A 20,323-nucleotide genomic window follows, 5' to 3' on the forward strand; every position below is an offset into this window, starting at 1 on the left:
GGGATAGAGAGTTAGAAACATCGATGAGAGAGAAACATTGATCAGCTGCCTCCTGCACACTCCCTACTGGGGATGTGCCCGTAACCAAGGTACATGCCCTTGACCGGAATCGAACCTGGGACCCTTGAGTCCACAGGCTGACTCTCTATCCACTGAGCCAAACTGGTTAGGGCTTCCTTGTATTTTTTATTTCTCATTGTGATAATCAGGTTTCTAAGTTCAAGAGACCCTTGTACTTGGTGTCCTGTTTTTCTTTGTACCTCTGGCTGGGGTCCTGCAACAGGAGTATTAAAGGAAAGTCTATTGAAAATGCACATTTTAATAGGAACAAAAAATAGGTAGGATGTTTTGGAAGTCCCCATTGACTTCTAAGAAACGTTGGCTTATAAGAGCAATGTAAGAAGTGTGTTTTGCGAGAGAGGAAGATGGTTGCTAATGGGGAGGCAGACTGCAAGATAGTGTGTGAGAGAATGAAAGGAGAGCGTGTGGATGTATGGAAAGTGTATATTTGTGGGTGAGGGACAGCTATACTCCAAGGGAAGGTTGGGGACTGCTGGACTGGGCTCCCCTGACCAGGCAGCCTCCACTGCTGCTGAAATCTCTCCCAGAGCAACCGGCTCTGCCACGGAGACCGCGCCATCTTGAAGGGGAGAGTGGATGTTATCGGAAGCCTATACATCCCAGGAATCTACAACAACAACACCCAGGGACCAGCTGCGAACCCAGGAACACTGGATCTCAAGCAGTGCGAATACATGGACTCAGATGAGCTCTGCATCTTTTCACGGAAAAGCCAGATTTTACCTAGGGAAAGGAGTGAGAGAGCTACATAACCAAACACCCTGAGAAGAGAATTCATGGGGAGACAAAGAAACTGCCCACATATGAAAGAAAAGAAGGCGTCACCAGAAAAGGAAGTAAATGAGATGGAGGCAAGCAATATGCCAGAGAAAGAATTCAGAGAAATGGTAATAAGGTCACTGAAAAGAATGGAAGACAAATTCAACAATATGTGATAGAACCAAAAGGAAATTAAGAAGAACCAAGAAGAAATGAAAAATGACATCGCTGCTATGAAGAACTCAATAGAAAGCATCAACAGTAGACTAGAAGAAGCAGAGGACTGCATCAGTGAGCTAGAAGGCAAGGTAGGAAAAAATACCCAAGCAGAGCAACATCTAGAAAAAAAAACTTAAAAAACAGGAGAGCCTAAGGGAACTTTGGGACAACATGAAACAAAACAACATCCGCATGATAGGGGTGCAAGAAGGAGAGGAAACTGAGCAAGAAATAGAAAACCATTTGAAAAAATAATCACAGAAAATTTCCCTGATATAGGGAAGAAAAAACTCACACAAATCCAAGAAGTTCACAGAGTGCCAAACAAAATGAACCCCAAAAGACTGACGCCAAGGCACATTATAATTAAATTGGCAAACACCAACGACAAAATAAGAATCTTCAAAGCGGCCAGAGAGAGACAGAAAGTTACCTACAAAGGATCCCCAATCAGACTAGCAACTGATTTCTCAACAGAAACAATCAGGCCAGAAGGGAATGGAATGAAATATACAAAGTCATTCAAAGGAAGGGTCTGAATCCAAGAATACTATCCATCAAGGCTATCAATCAAAATTGAGGGTGAAATCAGGAGTTTCACAGACAAAAAAGGACTATGGGAGTTTACTACCACCAAACCAGCAATGCAAAAAATGCTAAAGGGTCTGCTGTAAAAGGAAGAAATAAGAAGCAAAGAAGGAACACAGGCGTAAAGAATAAAAATGGCGATAAACAAGTACCTATCAATAATAACTTTAAATGTAAATGGATTAAATGCCCCAATCAAAAGACCTAGGCTAGCTGAATGGATAAGAAATCATGACCCATTTTTTCTGCTGTCTACAGGAGACCCACCTCAGAACAAAGGACTCACAGACTGATGGTGAAGGGACGGAAAAAGGTTTTTCAGGCGAATGGAAATGAAAAAAAAGCTGGAGTAGCAATACTTATAACTGATAAATTAGTTCTCAAAGTGAAAGACATAACAAGCGATAAGGAAGGCCACTTTGTAATACTAAAAGGAGTGATTCAACAAGAAGATATAACTCTGGTAAACATATATGCACCCAATACAAGAGCACCCAAATACATAAAAAAAACTTCTGGGGGATATTAAGGGAGAGAATGACAGCAATACAGTCATAATAGGGGCTTAATACCCCACTATCACCATTAGACAAATCCTCTAAACAAAAAAATCAGCAAAGAAACATCAATCCTAAATGACTCACTAGATCAGATGGAATTAATTGACATCTTCAAAACATTTCACCCTAAAGCCATAGAATATACATTCATCTCAAGTGCACATGGGTCATTTTCAAAAATAGACCATATAGTGGGTCACAGACAAAGTCTCTTCAAATTCAAGAAGATAGAAATCATATCAAGCATCTTCTCAGATCACAATGGCATAAAACTAGAAATCAACTACGATAAAAACAAAAAAAAAATCAAACACCTGGAGGCTAAATAGCATGCTATTAAACAATGACTGGGTTACCAGAGAGATCAAAAAAGAAATAAAAAGCATCATGGCAACAAACGACAATGAAAACACAACAATCCAAAATCTATGGGACACAGTGAAAGCAGTTTTGAGAGGGAAGTTCATAGCCCTACAAGCCTACAGCAAAAAACAAGAAACAATGGTAATAATGTACCTAAGCCTACAACTCAAAGAGTTAGTAACAGAGCAACAAGAAAAGCCCAGTCTAAGCAAAAGGAAGGAAATAATAAAGATCAGAGCGGCGATAAATGAAATAGAGACCAAAAAACAATCATCAAAAGATCAATAAAACCAAGAACTGGTTCTTTGAAAGGATAGACAAGATTGATGAACCTCTAGCCAGGCTCACCAAGAAGCAAAGAGAGAGGACCCAAATAAACAAAATCAGAAATGAAAGAGGTGAGGTAACAACCGATCCTACAAAATACAAATGATTATGAAGAAATACTATGAACAACTCTATTCCAATAAAAAGGACAAGTAGACGAAATGGACATATTCGTAGAAAAATACAAGCTTCCAAACTCAGCCAAGAAGAATAAAAAAACCTGTAATTGAAACAGTGATCAAAAATCTTCCAGCAAACAGAAGTCCTCGTCCGGATGGCTTTACAAGGGAATTCTACCAAGCATTCAAAGAAGAACTAAAACCTATCCTCCTCAGACTATTCAAGCTCCTTCTATGAAGCCAGCATCACCCTAATAACAAAACCAGATTAAGACACCACAAAAAAAGAGAACTACAGGCCAATATCCTTGATGAGCATAGATGCTAAAATTCTCAACAAAATTCTAGCAAATAGGATTCAGCAATACATTAGAAAGATCATAAACCATGACCAGTGGGATTTATTCCGGGGATGCAAGGATGGTACAATATCCGCAAATCAATAAATGTGATACATCACAGAAACAAACTGAGAGACAAAAATCACATAATCATATCAATTGATGCAGAAAAAGCATTTGACAAAATCCAACACCCTTTCTTGATAAAAACTCAGCGAAGTAGGAATAGAGGGATGACACCTCAACATAATAAAAGCCTTATATGACAAATCTACAGCCAACATCATACTCAATCGGCAAAAACTAAACCCATTTCCCCTAAGTACAGGAAGAAGACAAGGATGCCCTCTTTCACCACTCCCGTTCGACATAGTACTAGAAGTACTAGCCATAGAGATCAGACAAGAAGAAGAAATAAAACATATCCAAATTGGAAAAGAAGAAGTAAAACTGTCCATATTTGCAGATGGCATGATACTATACATAGAAAACCCCAAAGACTCCATCAAAAAAATTATTAGACCTAATAAATGAATTTAGCAATGTAGCAAGATACAAAATTAACACCCAGAAATCTATGGTCTTTTTATACACCAATAATGAACACACAGAAAGAGAAATGAACAAAACGATCCCATTTACCATTGCACCAAGAAAATTAAGATACCTAGGAATAAACTTAACCAAGCACGTAAAAGACCTGTACTCGGAAAACTACAGGATATTGAAAAAAGAGAGAGAGGAAGACATAAACAAATGGAAGAATATACCACGTTCATGGATTGGTAGAATCAACATCATTAAAATGTCCATACTACCTAAAGGAATCTATAGATTCAATGCAATACTATTAAAATACCAATGGCATATTTCAAAGATCTAGAACAAACTCTCCATAAATTCATCTGGAATAAAAAAACACCCCGAATAGCCACAGCAATCCCGAGAAAGAAGAACAAAGTTGGAGGGATCACAATACCAGATATCAAGCTATATTACCAAGCCACGGTTCTCAAAACTGCCTGGTACTGGCACAAGAACAGACATATAAACCAATGGAAGAGAACAGAGGACCCAGAAATTGACCCAAGCCATTATGCTCTATTAATATTTGACAAAGGAGGCAAGAGCACACAATGGAGTCAAAACAGCCTCTTTAATAAACGGTGCTGGGAAATTTGGTCAGATACATGCAAAAAAAAATGAAACTAGATCACTAGCTTACACCATACACAAAACAAACTCAAAATGGCTAAAGGACTTGAATGTAAGACGGGAAACCATAAAAATCCTACAAGACTCCATAGGCAGCAAAATTACAGATATATATCGTAGCAATATCTTTACAGACACAGATCCTAGGGCAAGAGTCTAAGAAGAAAATAAACAAAGTGGATTACCTCAAAATAAAAAGCTTCTGCAGAGCAAAAGAAACCAACAAAACAAGAAAGCCCACTGCATGGGAGAACATATTTGCCAATGTTATCACCAATAAGGGTTTAATCTCTAACATTTACAGGGAAGTCATACAACTCAACAAAAGAAAGATAAACAATCCAATCAAAAAATGGGCAAAGGGCCTAACTAGACACTTTTCAAAAAGAGGACATTCAGAAAGCCAAGAGACATATGAAAACATGCTCAAAGTCACTAATCATCCGAGAGATGCAAATCAAAACAACAATGAGGTACCATCTCATACCTGTCAGAATGGCTATCATCAACAAATCAACAAACGACAAGTGCTGGAGAGGATGCAGAGAAAAAGGAACCCTTTGCACTGCTGGTGGGAATGCAGACTGGGGGTGCAGTCACTGTGAAGAACAGTATGGAGTTTCCTCAAAAAGTTAAAAGTGGAACTCCCATTTGACCCCATGATCCCACTTCTAGGAATATATCCCAAGAAACCAGAAACACCAATCAGAAAGGACATATGCACCCCTATGTTCATAGCAGCATAATTTACAATAGCTAAGATTTGGAAACAGCCTAAGTGCCCATCAGCAGATGAATGGCTTAGAAAACCGTGGTACATCTACACAATGGAATACTATGCTGCTGTAAAAAAGGAGTTCTTACAATTTGCAGCAGCATGGATGGAACTGGAGAGCATTATGCTAAGTGAAATAAGCCAGTCAGAGAAAGATAAATATCAAATGATCTCAGTCATTTATGGATAATAGAGAACATTATAACCTGATGAACAAAAAGATAGAGAGGCAGAGAAGCATCGAACAGACTTTGAAATTACAGCGGGAAGGCTAGGGAGTATTGGAGGGGGATAGGAGATCAATCAAAGGGTATGCATGCATATAAGTATAACCAATGGACACAAGACACTGAGTGGGAGGCAGGGTAGGGGAGGCCGGGAGGTCAGTGGGGAAAAAAAGGAGACATATGTACAAGTAATTTTTAAAAAATTAAAAAGAAGTGTCTTGCTTTTTAATAGTCTCAACCTCAGTATAGGGCAATTTTACTGGCACATAGGTGCTTAATAAATATTGAGTAAATCAATGAATATTAACCCTTTGCACTCCGCTGTCCCCTCTCAGGGGACATCGGAATTCTAGCATATCACTTGGATGTCCCCTCTCAGGGGACATTGCAGTTTATTAGTGATTACGGGGAATTGAGTTATTTCAACGCAACTTTTTGAGACATGCATGTTTCCCTGAAGTTTTATCTTGAAATGGCACAAGAAATTAAATCAAAATATCGTAAAATTACTAAGATATATACAAGAAATGTCAGTGGGTTTTGTGTCGGACAAGAACGTGAGATGCATGCTCACGACGGTCCGAGCACTTCGCGACGCCACTTGAAAAGAGCGATAAGGGGAGTTTGTAGAAGAAAGGTCGGTTTTCGAACATAGCGCGCACTGTATAGTGAGATATATAATTACAAATAAACAAGTCTACATCTGGAGGAAAAGATTTTCAAAGCTGAGCTCATTTTGGTTTGAAGCTTTGAACAGTGCACATAGATCTAACGAGGAGAAAATCGGAAAAGTGATTCTTTTCTTAGTGAATAAATTGTTTGGTGAAAGCTATTTTGGTAAATATCATCTTGTCAGTTAGTAATAACAATTAGAAATTTCAACCCATGCATTTATTCATATTTTTTATTAGAACAATGGCAAAGCGTCCAACCACGAATGAGTCTCATGACACAAGTAGTAGTGAAGATGAGCTCCAGATAGGCCTCTATACAGACACGTTAGAAAGACTATCTGTAGAACAAAACGACAGCAGTGGTAGTGATATCGTTCAACCTAGAAGGCGACGAATTGTTCGCATAGATAGCGAAAGCGATAATAGTAGTACGGAAGAAAACACACGGCAACATGACAACGTATCGTCAAGTGAAGAGTGGGAAGATGTTACCGAATCGGATGTTCCTCCAGCCACAATAAATTTTGATTTACACGAAGAAATAGCCGGACCACAAGTCCCGAGTAACATAAAAGAGCCCATAGACTATTTCACATTATATTTTACTGAAGAATTAGTAGACAGCATAATAAAAGAGACAAACAATTATGCCAAAGAAGAAATTGGAAAGAAACAGTTGCATACAGAAAGAATAATACTACGCTTCTTGCGTGGAAAGATAAAAGAATTATTACCATGCTCACCAATTATTATAACACAAACCTACAATCTACCCAGAGAACATTACGCGGTGGACATATCGTAACAGTCAGTAAGCCTGAAATGGTGTTAGAATATACGGCAAATATGGGTGGTGCGGATCGTGCGGATCAATACGCTTCGACATATTGTTTCCTCCGTAAATCGCTCAAATGGTGGAGGAAGTTATTTTTTGGGGGGTTGGAAATGTGTGTGATAAACTCATACATAATGTATCGCATCGAAAAACAAACAAGTAATGAAACGCCAATGACACACCACAAGTTTGTCAAGACACTCATTGACCAATTAAAGGGCGATTTTCGTGTATCGAGAACGCGTCCATCCACATCTTCTGCGGACAATAGATTAAACAATAAACTACATATTCCCGATGTGGGACAAAGAAAACGGGACTGCATTGTGTGTTCTAACAGGAAAACACCTGGTGGCAGGCGTCAAACCACTTATTACTGTCAAACATGCACTAATCAGCCTGCAATGCATATTGGGGAGTGTTACAAAACTTATCATACTGTACAAAATTATAAACAATAAAATATTGTTTTTTTTTGCAAATATACATTCCTCGATGTCACCCAATTCATATAAGTGCAATATCATTATAATACGTTACTTGGTTCCAAAATTATACTAAATAATACGAGGGTCTGTAAATGCACGTTTCTGCCGCAAAGTAGCGTCGAGTAGCTGGTAGCCAATGTCCAGAATGGTTCGGAGTGCAAAGGGTTAATACGTAAATGAAACGGTGCTTTGCAAGCTCCATCTACTAGTACATGCGGTTAGAGACCAGCATCCTATTCTAAGGTCACAGGCCACTGCTCCAGGGAAACCGCTCCTTCCGGGGCGGGGGCGGGGCGGAGGCGCGGGCTTTAGGACCAGCGCAACCGGAAGCAGCTTGGAGGCGGGGCTTCGGGGGACCTTCGCGCGTCCCGGCGTGGCACCGGAGCCAGCAGGACGGTCGCCGCCACCGCCGCGGAGCAGCGCGCTTCTGGCCGGCGTCCTGCGCGCACATGGCGAGCGCGGCGCAGCCGCCCCCGCGCGGCGGCGGGAAGCGCAAGGGGAAGGCGCAGTACGTTCCGGCCAAGCGCGCCCGGCGCGGCGACGGCGCGGGCCCGCGGCAGCTGGAGCCCGGGCTGCAGGGCGTGCTCATTACCTGCAACATGAACGAGCGCAAGTGCGTGGAGGAAGCCTACAGCCTGCTCAACGAGTATGGCGACGACCTGTATGGGCCGGAGAAGGTAGGGCCTGCGCCGGGGCTACCGCTAGGCTTTCGGGCGAGGAAGGCCGCCCGCCTTCAGACGCATGCGCGGGCCCTGCGCCTGCGCGGGAGGGGCGTGGCCTCTGACATCCCGCCCCCTCGCGTGGTCGGGTCGCGGAGCGGGTGGAGTCGGGAGGCAAGTGCTGCGGTCCTGCATTTGCTTCCGGTTGTTAAGCGGCGGCCCCTACCTATAGACTGCTCCCTGCCGCCCAGGCTTGTGTTTCTAGGTTTCTCAGAGACATTTACTCCTCACGACCGCCTTGTGAGTCCTGTTGAGGAGGACCCGAGGGTTACGTAGGCGACGGAGGTGGCCACGGTCCCAGGAAGTTCGCCGCACGCACGGTTTGCCACGTGGTGCCGCTGTCTGAGCACCTTGGCTGCAGTAATGTCTGTCCTCAGTAGTAGCTCTGAAATAGTGGGTTTAGTATTCGTGCTAGTTATTTCTCAAATGCATGTAGAAACACATTTTCAAAGTAAGAACTCTTCCACCAGTAGCACTTCAAATGTAATTGCCCCGTCGCAGTTTGCAAGTCATATTGTTGGCTTAGATCCGGACTAACACATGTATGGACACACCCCAAGAGTTCAATGAAGGGGGCTGGTCCCTGGGGGCTCTGGGGCTGGACAGGGCATGTCATTTTATTCTGCTGACTTAGATGACAAAGAATAATGGTAGTACTTTTTAAGGGTGACTAAAAAGTTGCTCATGTCCATAAACTACCTCCTGGTGTAGGGTAAAGGCCCCAAAATGTGTACACTTACTAGTCCCCGCTTGGCAACTCCACTGATGGGGCGGAGGACTGGGCAGGCTGTGCTGTCCTTTCTACACTGGCACCGAGAGCAAGTGCCTGGGATTGTCTCCTGTTCCTCATTAGAACACCAATAACCGTTTTCAATTCCACAAGGACATGGTCTCGTCTCACCCAAGGGAGAGTGTCATTAGGCACGAAGGTGTCTAGGGATGGGATGAAGGGCCACCCTGGAGTGATTGATCTGGTGAGCATCTTTCTCTCCCTCCCTGTTACCGTGTTTTTGGAAACATTTTCTAATGAGAAGCGCCACAATCCTCATTTTGGAGGAAGTGAGGTCTCAGTATCATAATGAAAAGGTTTGTCAATATTGAGCTGTCTGCCACTGGGGGTTTCACAAAAGCCGTTTATTACCGCTTTTCACGTGAGCTGTGACGGCATCTCTGCTCATCTGTTTTATGTAAAGTTTACAGACCAGGACCAGCCGCCCTCAGGAGGCGAGGGAGAGGACGACGATGCAGAGGCCGCGTTGAAGAAAGAAGTTGGTGACATTAAAGCGTCTACGGAGATGCGGCTGAGAAGGTTCCAGTCAGTGGAGAGCGGCGCGAACAATGTGGTCTTCATCAGGACACTGGGGATAGGTGTGTCTGGCCACTACGCCTTTTGATGCCCGATCCTGTACTGCCTGGCCATCTCCCTCTCACAGAACACCGGCTCCCTCACCCGGTCTCAGCACCAGGCATATAGAAGGCAGAACAGGGTGGGGGACACAGCCTTGGCTCAGGAGTAGAAACTTGGGTTTGCCACTTCCTTTGCATGTCACTTTGGGTAAAACAAGTACACGCTCTGTCTACAAGGGGCAGCCGCCACCCAGTTCCAGCCCATCTGGAATGGCTTCAGGCTTTAGGGGAAGTGGTCCTGGTAGGGCCACATCTTCTGATTTTTCAAAAGAAGTTGGAAATCTGGAGAAGTTTCTAGGTTTTTAAATGCAGTTAACTAATTTAAAAGTATTGAAAGCACTGAGCAGCCCTATCAGATTTGTATATTATTAGGATGTGACCTAAGGACTACCGCTTGACCGTGTGCAGGTCATGGTCTGGGGCTCCTCCAAGGTCTGAGATCTAGATTTATGTACAAACTTAGCTTCTGGATTAATTACATCTTTTTAAGTGATTTGCAGATTCTTGTTTTGTTTTTGTAAAAAACTGCTATTTAATGTTTGTTACTTAATGTTTTCCTATAAACAACAGTGTGGTTTTATCATTGAGTAAGTCAGATATAAAAATGTAGCTTCGCTGTCTTCGTGAACAGTTGTTTTTGGTAAAAGTAATGCTGAAGAGTTAAAATACTAGATATGGTATTGATACATAGTAGGCATTGAAGTAATACTAGTTGGAAAGCATGGTTGGTTAGACTTATTTAAAATTCATTAAGATCACTTCTTATACTCTATTGTCAATTTATGTCACTGACAATGAAAATTCATTTTGGAGAGTTAGAAGAGGCTTTAAAATATCTGAAAACTTAGATTCTCAATTTGTCTGTTCCGTGCTGCTTTTTCCCTTGTAGAACCTGAGAAACTGGTACATCATATTCTCCAGGATATGTACAAAACCAAGAAGAAGAAGACCCGGGTTATTCTACGAATGTTACCCATCTCAGGCACATGCAAGGCTTTCTTAGAAGATATGAAAAAATATGCAGAAACTTTTTTGGAACCCTGGTTTAAAGCTCCAAATAAAGGGACATTTCAGATTGTATATAAAGCTCGAAATAACAGTCATGTGAATAGAGAAGAAGTTATCAAAGAATTGGCAGGTATATTTCTCTTAGTGATTTTACATTGGTGTGCAAGGTAATTCTTGTTCTTGTTTGTACGAATTATTTTTAGGAAACTCCACTCTGTTTTCCAAAGTGATTGCACCAATTTACATTCCCACCAATAGGGCTCCCTTTTCTCCACATTTTCAACAGCTCTTGTTGTTTATTGATTTATTGATGATCCTGACAGGTGTGAGGTGATATCTAATTGTGGTGTGATTTGCATCTCTCTGATGATTAGTGACATTGAGCATCTTTTCATGTGTCTATTGGCCATCTGTGTGTAGTCTTTGGAGAAGTATCTACTCAGGTCTTCTGCCCACTTTTTTTTTTTTTAATATATTTTTATTGATTTCAGAGAAAGAAGAGAGAGATAGAAACATCAATAATGAGAGAGAATCATTGATTGGCTGCCTCCTGCACATCCCACACTGGGGATCAAGTCCGAAACCCAGGCATGGGCCGTGACTGGGAATCAAACTGTGACCATCTAGTTCATAAGTTGACCCTCAACCACTGAGCCATGCTGGCTGGCCCCACTTATTAATTGGGTTGTTTGTTTTTCTGGTGTTGAATTGTCTGAGTTCTTTATAAATTTTGATTTTAATCCCTTATTGGACATGTCATTGGTGATTATGCGCTCCCATTCTGTAGATTGTCTGTTTTGCTGTACAAAAATTTTTTAGTTTACTGTAGTCCCATTTGTTTATTTTTTCTTTGTTTCCCTTGTCCAAGAAGAGGTGTCAGAAGAATATCGCTACGAGAAACATCTGAGATGTTACTCCTATGTGTTCTAGGGGTTTTATGGTTTTGAGACTTTAAGTTTTTAATCCATTTTGAGTTTATGCTTACGTATGATGTAAGAAGGTGGCCTAGTTTCTTTCTTTCTTTCTTTTTTTTTTTTTTTTTTTTGCACGTATCCATCCAGTTTTTCCAGCACCATTTATTGAATAGACTGTTTTTGTCCCATTGTACATTCTTGCTTCCTTTATCAAAGATTAATTGACTGGATAGGGCTGGGTTTATCTCTGGGCTCTCTCTGATTCCATGATCTATGTGTCTGTTTTTATGCCTGTGCCATGCTGTATTGATTTCGATGGCTTTGTAGTATAGTTTGCTATTAGGTAGTGTGATACTTCCCACTTTGTCTTCTTTTTTCAAGATATCTGTCGCTGTCCTGGTCCATGTGGCTTAGTTGGTTGTAGTGTGGTCCCATGCACCAAAGGGTTGTGGGTTCACTTCCTGGTCAGGGCACATATCCAGGTTGTGGGTTTGATTCCCAGTCAGGGCGCATATGGGAGGCAGCTGATCGATGTTTCTTTGTCACATCTATCTTTCTCTTTCTCTCTCCCTACCACTCTCTCATTAAAATCAGCTAAAAAAATAAATAAAAGATTTCTGTTACTATTTGGGTCTTTTGTGTTTCCATATAAATTTTTGGATTATTTGTTCTAGTTCTGTGAAACATACCATTGGAATTTTGATAGGAATTGTGTTGAATCTATAGATTACATGGTATGTTTCTGTTTACTAGTATCTTCTTTGATTTCTTTCTTTAATGTTTTATAATTTTCTGTAACCTCCTCTGTTAAATTTATCCCTAGAGCCCTGGCTGGTGTGGCTCGGTTGGTTGGATAGTCATTCCGTGCAATAGAAGGTCATGGAGTTGATTCCCAGTCAGGGCACATACCTAGGTTGCGGGTTCAACCCCCAGTTGGGGAAGAACAGGAGGCAACTGATTGATGTATGTCTCTCACAGCCATGGTTCTCTCTTTCTCTCTCTCTCCCCCCTCCCCCCCTCCCCCTCTCCCCTTCCCCCTCTCCCCCCCTCTCTCCCTCTCTCCCTCTCTCCCTTCCTCCCTTCCACCTCTCTATTCCTCTCTCCCTCCTTCTCTGGAATCTATATATATAAAAGCCTAAGTGACCGACCATCCGACCGGTAGCTATGATGTACATTGACCACCAGGGGGCAGATGCTCAATGCAGTAGCTGCCAAGCTGTGGTGACTTGGCAGCTGTGGTTCTCGGGTTACGCACCCGGAACCAGAGAGAAGGGAGCCCTATTCTAGGGTGCGTCACCCAAGAACCGCCCATTTGCAATCTGGGACCCCTCGGGATGTCCGAGAGCCAGTTTCAGCCCAATCCCCTCAGGCCAGGCCGAGGGACCCCACCAGTGCACAAATCTGTGCACCAGGCCTCTAATCAATAAAATAAAATAAATTTATTTCTAGGTATCTTTTATGCAGTTGTAAATGGATGTGTTTTTTAATTTTCCTTTCTGATAGTTCATTATCTTTATATACAAAAGCCTAAGCAACCGTTACAATTGGAACGACTGGTCGACCAGTCGCTATGACGAGCACTGACCACCAAGGGGAAAATGCACAATGCAGGAGCTGCCCCCTGGTGGACAGTGCACTCCCACAGCCAATCTCCTGTGGCCGGCCATCCTCCCCTGGTCCCTCCCCCCGGCTGGCTGGCCAACCTCCCGCAGCACTCTCCCCGGCCAGCAGGCCCCAATCCCCCAACCGGGACTGGGCGAGATGGTCCTGATGGCCGGCCAGGCCTAGGAACCCCACCTGGGCATGAATTCATGCACCGGGCCTCTAGTTGTCATATAAAAATGCAACTGATTTTTGGATGTTTATTGTGTATCCTGCTACTTACTGAATTCATGTATCAGTTCTAGTAGTTTTTTTGTGTGGAATAGGTAGGGCTCTCTATATACAATATCGTGTCATCTGCAAATAATAACAGTTTTACTTATTCCTATCCAATTTAGATGCCTTTTATTTCTTCTTGTCGGATCATTGTGGCTAGGACTTCTAGTATTACGTTGTTTTTCCCTATTGAGTATGATGTTGGCTGTGGGTTTGTTATATGTGGCCTTAGAGATATGTTGCCTCTGTCCCACTTTGCTGAGAGTTTTTATCATAAATGGGTGCTGGATTTTGTCAAATGCTTTTCTTGCATCTATTGATATAAAGGATTGCCCTATGACCCAGTGATTTCACTTCTGAAAATATGTCCAAAGAAGCCCAAAACACTAATTCGAAAGAATATATGCATTACCATGTTCATTGCAGCATTATTTACAATAGCCAAGATATGGAAGCAAACAAAGTGCTCATCAATAGACAAGTGTATAAAAAAAACCTATGGTACATCTACATAATACACAAGGAGTACTACTTGGCCATAAAAAAGAAAAAAAACTTATCTTTTGCAACAGCATGGATGAATCTAGAGGGTATTATGCTAAGTGAAAAAAGTCAGAGAAAGACAAATACCGTATAATTTCACTTATGTGGAATCAAGAACAATAAATCGAAAGAGACTCAGGTACAGAGAACAGAACGGCTGATAGAGGGGAGATGGTTGGAGGACTGGGTGAAAAGGTGAAGGGATTAAGAAGTACAAATTGGTAGTTAAAGAATAGTCACCGTGCTGTACAGTACCACATAAGGAATATAGTCAGCAGTATAATTATGAATGGGGTCAGGGGGGTACTTGAAATATCGGTGGGGGTTGGGGGGACCATTCCATAAATTATGTGTTTGTCAAACCACTATACTGTTCTTCTGAAACTAATACAGAATAATGTAAACTATAATTGAAAAAAATAAGTTTTAAAAATAAGTTTTTAAAGGTTTAAGGCTTACATTTTTTAGTGTAGAGCAAATATATTAAAATGTCTTTAAAATAATATCAAACCTAACTGATTTCAGTATGTTGGATATGAGTTTTTCTGATAGTTAGATATTAAGTCTTTTCCAAACCAAGATTGAATTTTTCTTTGGAAAATAAGTATTCTTATTAAATGTCTCAGGGTTTCATTTGCATTTATTTTTTGAAAGAGGTCAGGGTATGTAACTGAGGCCTGTGTGGAAGAGTGCACTTGTATGTGCTTTGGTTTAACAAGTCCCAGGCAGAGAGATGAAAGAATGTTTTTGTATCCTTGAAGCGTCACAGTACCCTCTCAGCCTAAGTTTTTCCCTCTTTTTTCTACAGGAATAGTAGGAAGCCTCAACTCAGAAAACAAAGTGGATCTTACCAACCCGCAGTACACAGTGGTAGTGGAAATCATCAAGGCTGTGTGCTGCCTGAGTGTGGTGAAAGATTACGTGTTGTTCAGGAAGTATAATCTCCAGGAGGTGGCCAAGAGCGCTCAGGACCCGCGGCCGCTCGACTCCAAGCAGCCAGCCCAAGCAGGAAATGGGGAAGAAGCTAAATTGGAAGCTGGTGACAGATCAAATCAAAATGACCCAGCAGACGGAAAAAATAGCCAGCAGGCACCGGAGAATAGTGAGGAGCAGGGGCAGGCAAAACCGGTATCTGAGACACAGGTGGCACACGAGGAAGGAGCTAAACCTGAACTTGCACGTCAAGTCACAGAAGGATCTGAGTCAAATGAAAATGACCTCTTGTAGGGAAAAAAGTCTTGATGTTGGAGGTGAGTTTCTCTACTGGGATTCTTCGAGCTGTTGCTGGGGTTCCATATAAAATTGCTACTGAAAATGTTGTTTTTGAATTTCCGCGCTCACAGTAATGAGCAGTGACGGAGCCGCCCTGCTGACAGTTCTTTAGAGACTGTGTCCGCCTGCATGGCAGAGTGCAGTGGGCCCGCCACGGGGTTGAGCTGGACCCTGTGGGTGATTGGCGAGCACTATTCACAGAGGGAGTGTGGTAGGAGTGTGACATTGGCCGCTCCCTCCTGACTACCTGCCCCAGCACTGCCCACTGACTGACTGATGGGGGCAAACCTCGAGGGAAATGTTCATTCTTAGGAAGGAATTGTGTGCTGCAACTCAGTTGTCTCCTGATACTTTGTTGTAAACTGCAAAAACATGGGTCAAAAAGATTAGAAGTGAATTGTTTTGTGAAGTTTTTGAACTTTTTGTGATTTCTTGTTTAGCTGTTAACGCCCGTTTCGTATTTTATTAAAAATAAAATGTTTTGTTTATTACAAACAAATCTGATTGTCCGGTGCAACCATTTTTGAAGGCAAGGTGTGAGGTAGAAGAGGACTGTGCTAGGCATAGAACACAGACATTTCTGATCAGGTTAGTGATGAAGAATTATAGCCTTTGGAGTTACTTGAGTATATTAGTGCAACAAGGGACAGAAAGAAATTCTTTCTTTACAGTGAAAGCTACTTTCTAATGGTTTTATATGGACGTATAATCCAAGCTGTCCTATTCCAGTGTATATCATCTGGAATGCAACCTATAAACCTAGATTTTGGTCCAGCAGTTGCAACTAAATCATAGCCATTTGATAAGTAAAAGTGTTGATGATTTTAAATGATTTTTGGAATATCAAAATAGTAAAGATTTTTTGTTTAAAATATCACATTCAGTGAAAAAGTTTAGGAAGCAAATTATCTAGTAGCAGAACTTATTCCACAAAATAAAGTCTCACATAGTTGGTAAGAATCTAATAAAACCAACATTGAAATGCTAGGGCAAGAAGTTCAAGAAATTGAAAAGATTTTACTCCAGTTTAATAAATTGACTTATATATCACATGATGCTAAAAAGTTTTCTTTTGTCATTAACTGCAAAGTAGCAATTTATCTGGGTTGATGAGTCAACAGATTCCAAGAATATTTTTTAATTTATTTTTAATTTTTCAACAGTTGGCATCCAATATTTTATTAGTTTCAGGTATACAGCATAGTGGTTAGATATTCATACAACTATGATGAATATTTAACATGGTGCAGCATTTGCAAGATTTGTAAACGATGATGAATCAAGAAAACTTTCTGCTGCTAGATGCCTTCCAAAACAAAGGCCAGTATAAATGTAATGGGTCTTCATATCTGAAAAGCAGAAGCCTGTCATCTGTACTCCTGGTGCCCGTCAGTGGTTGGCTTCATGACACATTTTGCCTCATTTAAAAAAAAAAATGTAATGTTGATGTTGCAGCACACTGCTCTCTCCACAGAGAGGTGCTGATATAAAACATGAGATGAAAGTTTTGGATAATGCTACAAAATGGTTACTTTAGTAAAGACTTCATTTATGCAAGGATATGTTTTTTAAAGCCCCAAACTAAAACCTGAACAAAGAGCACATGACTCTGGAGGTGAATGACCAGAGTACAGACAAGAAAATACTGGGCCAGGTTTTGCTGAATGCTTTGAAGATGAAGAATGGTTAAGAGATATTTCTCATTGCATGAACAAACAAATATGTTTCTGCAAGGTTCTAGAGAAAAGATTTTTTCTTAAAAGTGACAAGATTCTTAGATTAAAAAGAAATGGACTCTGGAACAACCACTTGGGTTTGAGAGTGAAGAAAGTATCAAGGTCAAGCCCCTAACTCTCCTGGAAGAACTGCTAAACCAAATTGAATAGCGTTTTCCCTCCTTTGCCTAACACTTGTGTATGGCTGGGAGAGGAACCCCTTTCTGAGTCTCAGCCTGAGATTTTGTCTGGGGAAGAAAATGAACTGCATCCTACTCTGACACTGGATTTCTGTGACATAGAGTACCCTTCAGTTTAGTGCTCTCAAATGCAGATCATGGGGGTTCCCTTAATTTGAATGTTTCTTTCAAGGGTTCCTCCAGGGCAAAACTGAAAAAAGCCGGAAGAGGCAGACACCAAAGTGGGTTGCGAAATTAAGAATATTAAGGGGCTGTGAAGTTAGCTTTGGAGATTTAAATTTAAAAATATTTGGAAATGCCCAGCCAGTGTAGATCAGTAGTTGAGCATCGACCCATGAACCAGGGCCCTTCCTCCTCCCGGCCCCCAAACCCTGTTTGATTCCCAGTCAGGGCACATGCCCAGGTTGCAGGCTCGATCAGCAGTAGGGGCCATGCAGGAGGCAGCCGATCGATGTCTCTCATCAATGTTTCTATCTCTATCCCTCTCCCTCTCTATCTAAAATCAATAAAAACATTTTTTAAAAAAGTTTGGAAGTTTTGCAAATGGAAGTCTTCCCTCACCAATGGCTATGTTTGTTTAGGGACTAGTGAGCATGGGTTGGCAAACGACACTAGAAGATTTGGATGGGCAAGGGGAATAGACAGGGCTGCTAATGCAGGTGAGGCTGGGACTTCCCTACCTGGAATGTCAGCTCCTAATAGATTGAAGTCAACTTGAAAGGATGATAAGAGCATTCAAAGTATCATTTTGGGGAACAGGATAGGATTCTGGTGCCTTCATCAGACTTGCTCCAAGTCAAAGATTATTTTTATTTCAACAGTGCAAGACTCTGGGACTTGGTATTAAATGGCCATACCTGCACCTGTGGAGCTGGGTTCCTTTCATTTCGTGAAAGCTGCTGCTACAGGAAGATTCGGGTGTAGTCGTTTGTTTTACTCCCCACTGTGTTTGTTTACGTTCAGGAGACCTGGGTGACCAGAGCTGACCTCTCAGCTGTAAAGGGCTGTGTTCTGTCACAATCTGAGTTCATCCAGTAAAAGACTCATTTTCAAGGTTACCAACTTTATTTCCACTGATGTGAGCATGTTATTCTATAAGTGATGAGGTTCCAGGTTAGAATTGAATGCTTTCTTTAAATTTTTCTTTTTAAAAAATTATGTCAGTTTAAAAAAGTACACAGCAGTGTTGTGGTCCAGTAAACTTGTTTTGCTCTATGGAGAAACAGGCATTAAACTTGCTACTTTCAAACATGTTTCTCTAAACTTAAACATGATTTCTGAATGTTATTCTTGTATTGCTTTTGGTTTTACTTGTACTGATTTTGGTACAGCCAAATACCAAGCTTGTTTTTTTATAGTTCCTGATATTTTTAGAAAAAATCAAAATAAAATTGTTCCATAAAGATTGGTCTGTACTTTTTTTCTCTTTCTGCCTCTTAATACAGTGGGGCCTTGACTTACGAGTGACCTGACTAATGAGTTTTTCGAGATACGAGCCATCTCTCGGCTGATTTTTTGCTTTGAGTTGTGAGCTAAAATTCGGGTTACGAGCCAGCTTCAGATACCCACCGCTAGTCGGCGCAGCGAATGTCACAGTGAACGCCACAACATCAGCCCAGCATCACATGTCTCACTCATTCACTTCTTGATTTGACATACGAGTAATTTGAAGTAATTTGAGTTACGAGCTCCGTCACGGAACGAATTAAACTCGTAAGTCAAGGCCCCACTGTAAATCTCTTGTTTTATAATAGACATATCACAAAAGATGTTTATATGTCAAATTATCCTAATATATAAAAAGCCTGGGGCCATCACGACCGAAGCAACTGGACTGATGACAACAGCAGGCTGCGTGGGCCGACCAGGCCTGTGGGGGGTGATGGGGGGGAGTTAGGGGTGACCAGGTTGGCAGAGGGGGGCAGTTGGGGGCAACCAGACCAGTGGGAGGGGGCAGTGGGGATGACCAGGCCAGCAAGGGGGGCAGTTAGGGGTGATCAGGCAGGTAGGTGAGCAGTTAGGAGCCAGCAGTCCCGGATTGTGAGAGGGATGTCCAACTGCCAATTTAGGCCAAACTGGGCCTAAACCAGCAGTCGGACATCTCCCGAGGGGACCCAGATCGTAGAGGGTGCAGGCTGGGCTGAGGGGAGCCCCCCCGCCCACTCCCATGCATGGATTTAATGCACCGGGCCTCTAGTATTTTATATCTCTCTATATAAAAGCCTAAGTGACCATTACGACTGGACAACCAGCCAGTAGCTATGATGTACACTGACCACCAGGGAGCAGACACTCAATGCAGGAGCTGCCCCCTGGTGGTCAGTGTGCTCCCACAGCCAACCTCCCACGGTCCCACCCCCCTGCTGGCTGGCCAACCCTATCAGCCCCCATTGCCGGCCAGGCCGAGGGACCCCACCCATGCACGAATTCGTGCACTGGACCTCTAGTATATATCTACACTAATAAAAGACAAAGATGCTAATTGACTGTACTTTTGCTACGCCCAAGCCACGCCCACCAGCCAATCTGAGCGACTATATGCAAATTAACCCAACCAAGATAGTGGCCGGCAGCCACAGAGCTGAAGCAAGCAGGAGGCTTGGTTGCCTTGGCAATGGAGGAAGCCAAGCTTACTGCCCCACCCTGGCCGGCTGTGGCCTCTGCAAAAGGCAACAAAGTTTCAATTATAGAAGCTAAATAAATCCCAGATACCTGCTTCCAGCCAGCCTCCACTGGGAGCTTGGGTGGCTGTGGGCCGTGGCTAGCCTGCAAACAGCCATCAGCCCCTCACCCAGGCTGGCCAGGCACCCCAGGGAGGACCACCACCCTGAAGGAGCTGTGGCCAGCCTGCAAACAGCCATCAGCCTCTCACCCAAACTGGCCAGGCACCCCAGCAGGACCCCCCATCCTGAAGGTGGTGTGGCCAGCCTGAAAATGGCCCTCAGCCCCTCACCCAGGCTGGCCAGGCACCCCAGCGGGGACCCCTACACTGAAGGGGCTGTGGCCAGCCTGCAAACAGCCATCAGCCCCTCACCCAGGTTGGCCAGGCACCCCAGGAGGGACCCCCACCCTGAAGGAACTATGGCCAGCCTGAAA

At 42.6% G+C, this 20,323-nt stretch overlaps 2 protein-coding genes across 5 annotated transcripts in view; one reads left to right on the forward strand and one right to left on the reverse strand.

Annotated features, from left to right (window-relative positions):
- ACSM3 (acyl-CoA synthetase medium chain family member 3) overlaps positions 1–8,284 on the reverse strand; it is a 69,054-nt gene extending 60,770 nt beyond the window's left edge. For all 3 annotated transcript variants that reach the window (XM_070413725.1, XM_070413724.1, XM_070413726.1), the window contains exon 1: positions 8,164–8,284. The gene's annotated coding sequence lies outside the window, so the exon portion shown is untranslated. The remainder of the gene's footprint in view (positions 1–8,163) is intronic.
- THUMPD1 (THUMP domain containing 1) lies at positions 7,934–18,635 on the forward strand. 2 transcript variants are annotated; one of them, XM_070413728.1, is made up of 5 exons: positions 7,934–8,248; positions 9,484–9,658; positions 10,587–10,835; positions 14,849–15,290; positions 18,049–18,627. In XM_070413728.1, the coding sequence occupies exons 1-4, from the start codon at positions 8,021–8,023 to the stop codon at positions 15,265–15,267; spliced, it is 1,071 nt and encodes a 356-aa protein (XP_070269829.1). In that variant the 5' UTR covers positions 7,934–8,020; the 3' UTR covers positions 15,268–15,290; positions 18,049–18,627. The 2 variants fall into 2 exon arrangements, with proteins under 2 accessions (XP_070269829.1, XP_070269828.1); XM_070413727.1 differs by having other exon boundaries at positions 14,849–18,635.
- Positions 18,636–20,323: the final 1,688 nt, after the last annotated feature.

This window comes from Myotis yumanensis, unplaced genomic scaffold (genome assembly GCF_028538775.1).
Source record: "Myotis yumanensis isolate MYYU_CA2020_CCGP unplaced genomic scaffold, mMyoYum1.0.hap1 SCAF_4, whole genome shotgun sequence".
NCBI lineage: Eukaryota > Metazoa > Chordata > Mammalia > Chiroptera > Vespertilionidae > Myotis > Myotis yumanensis.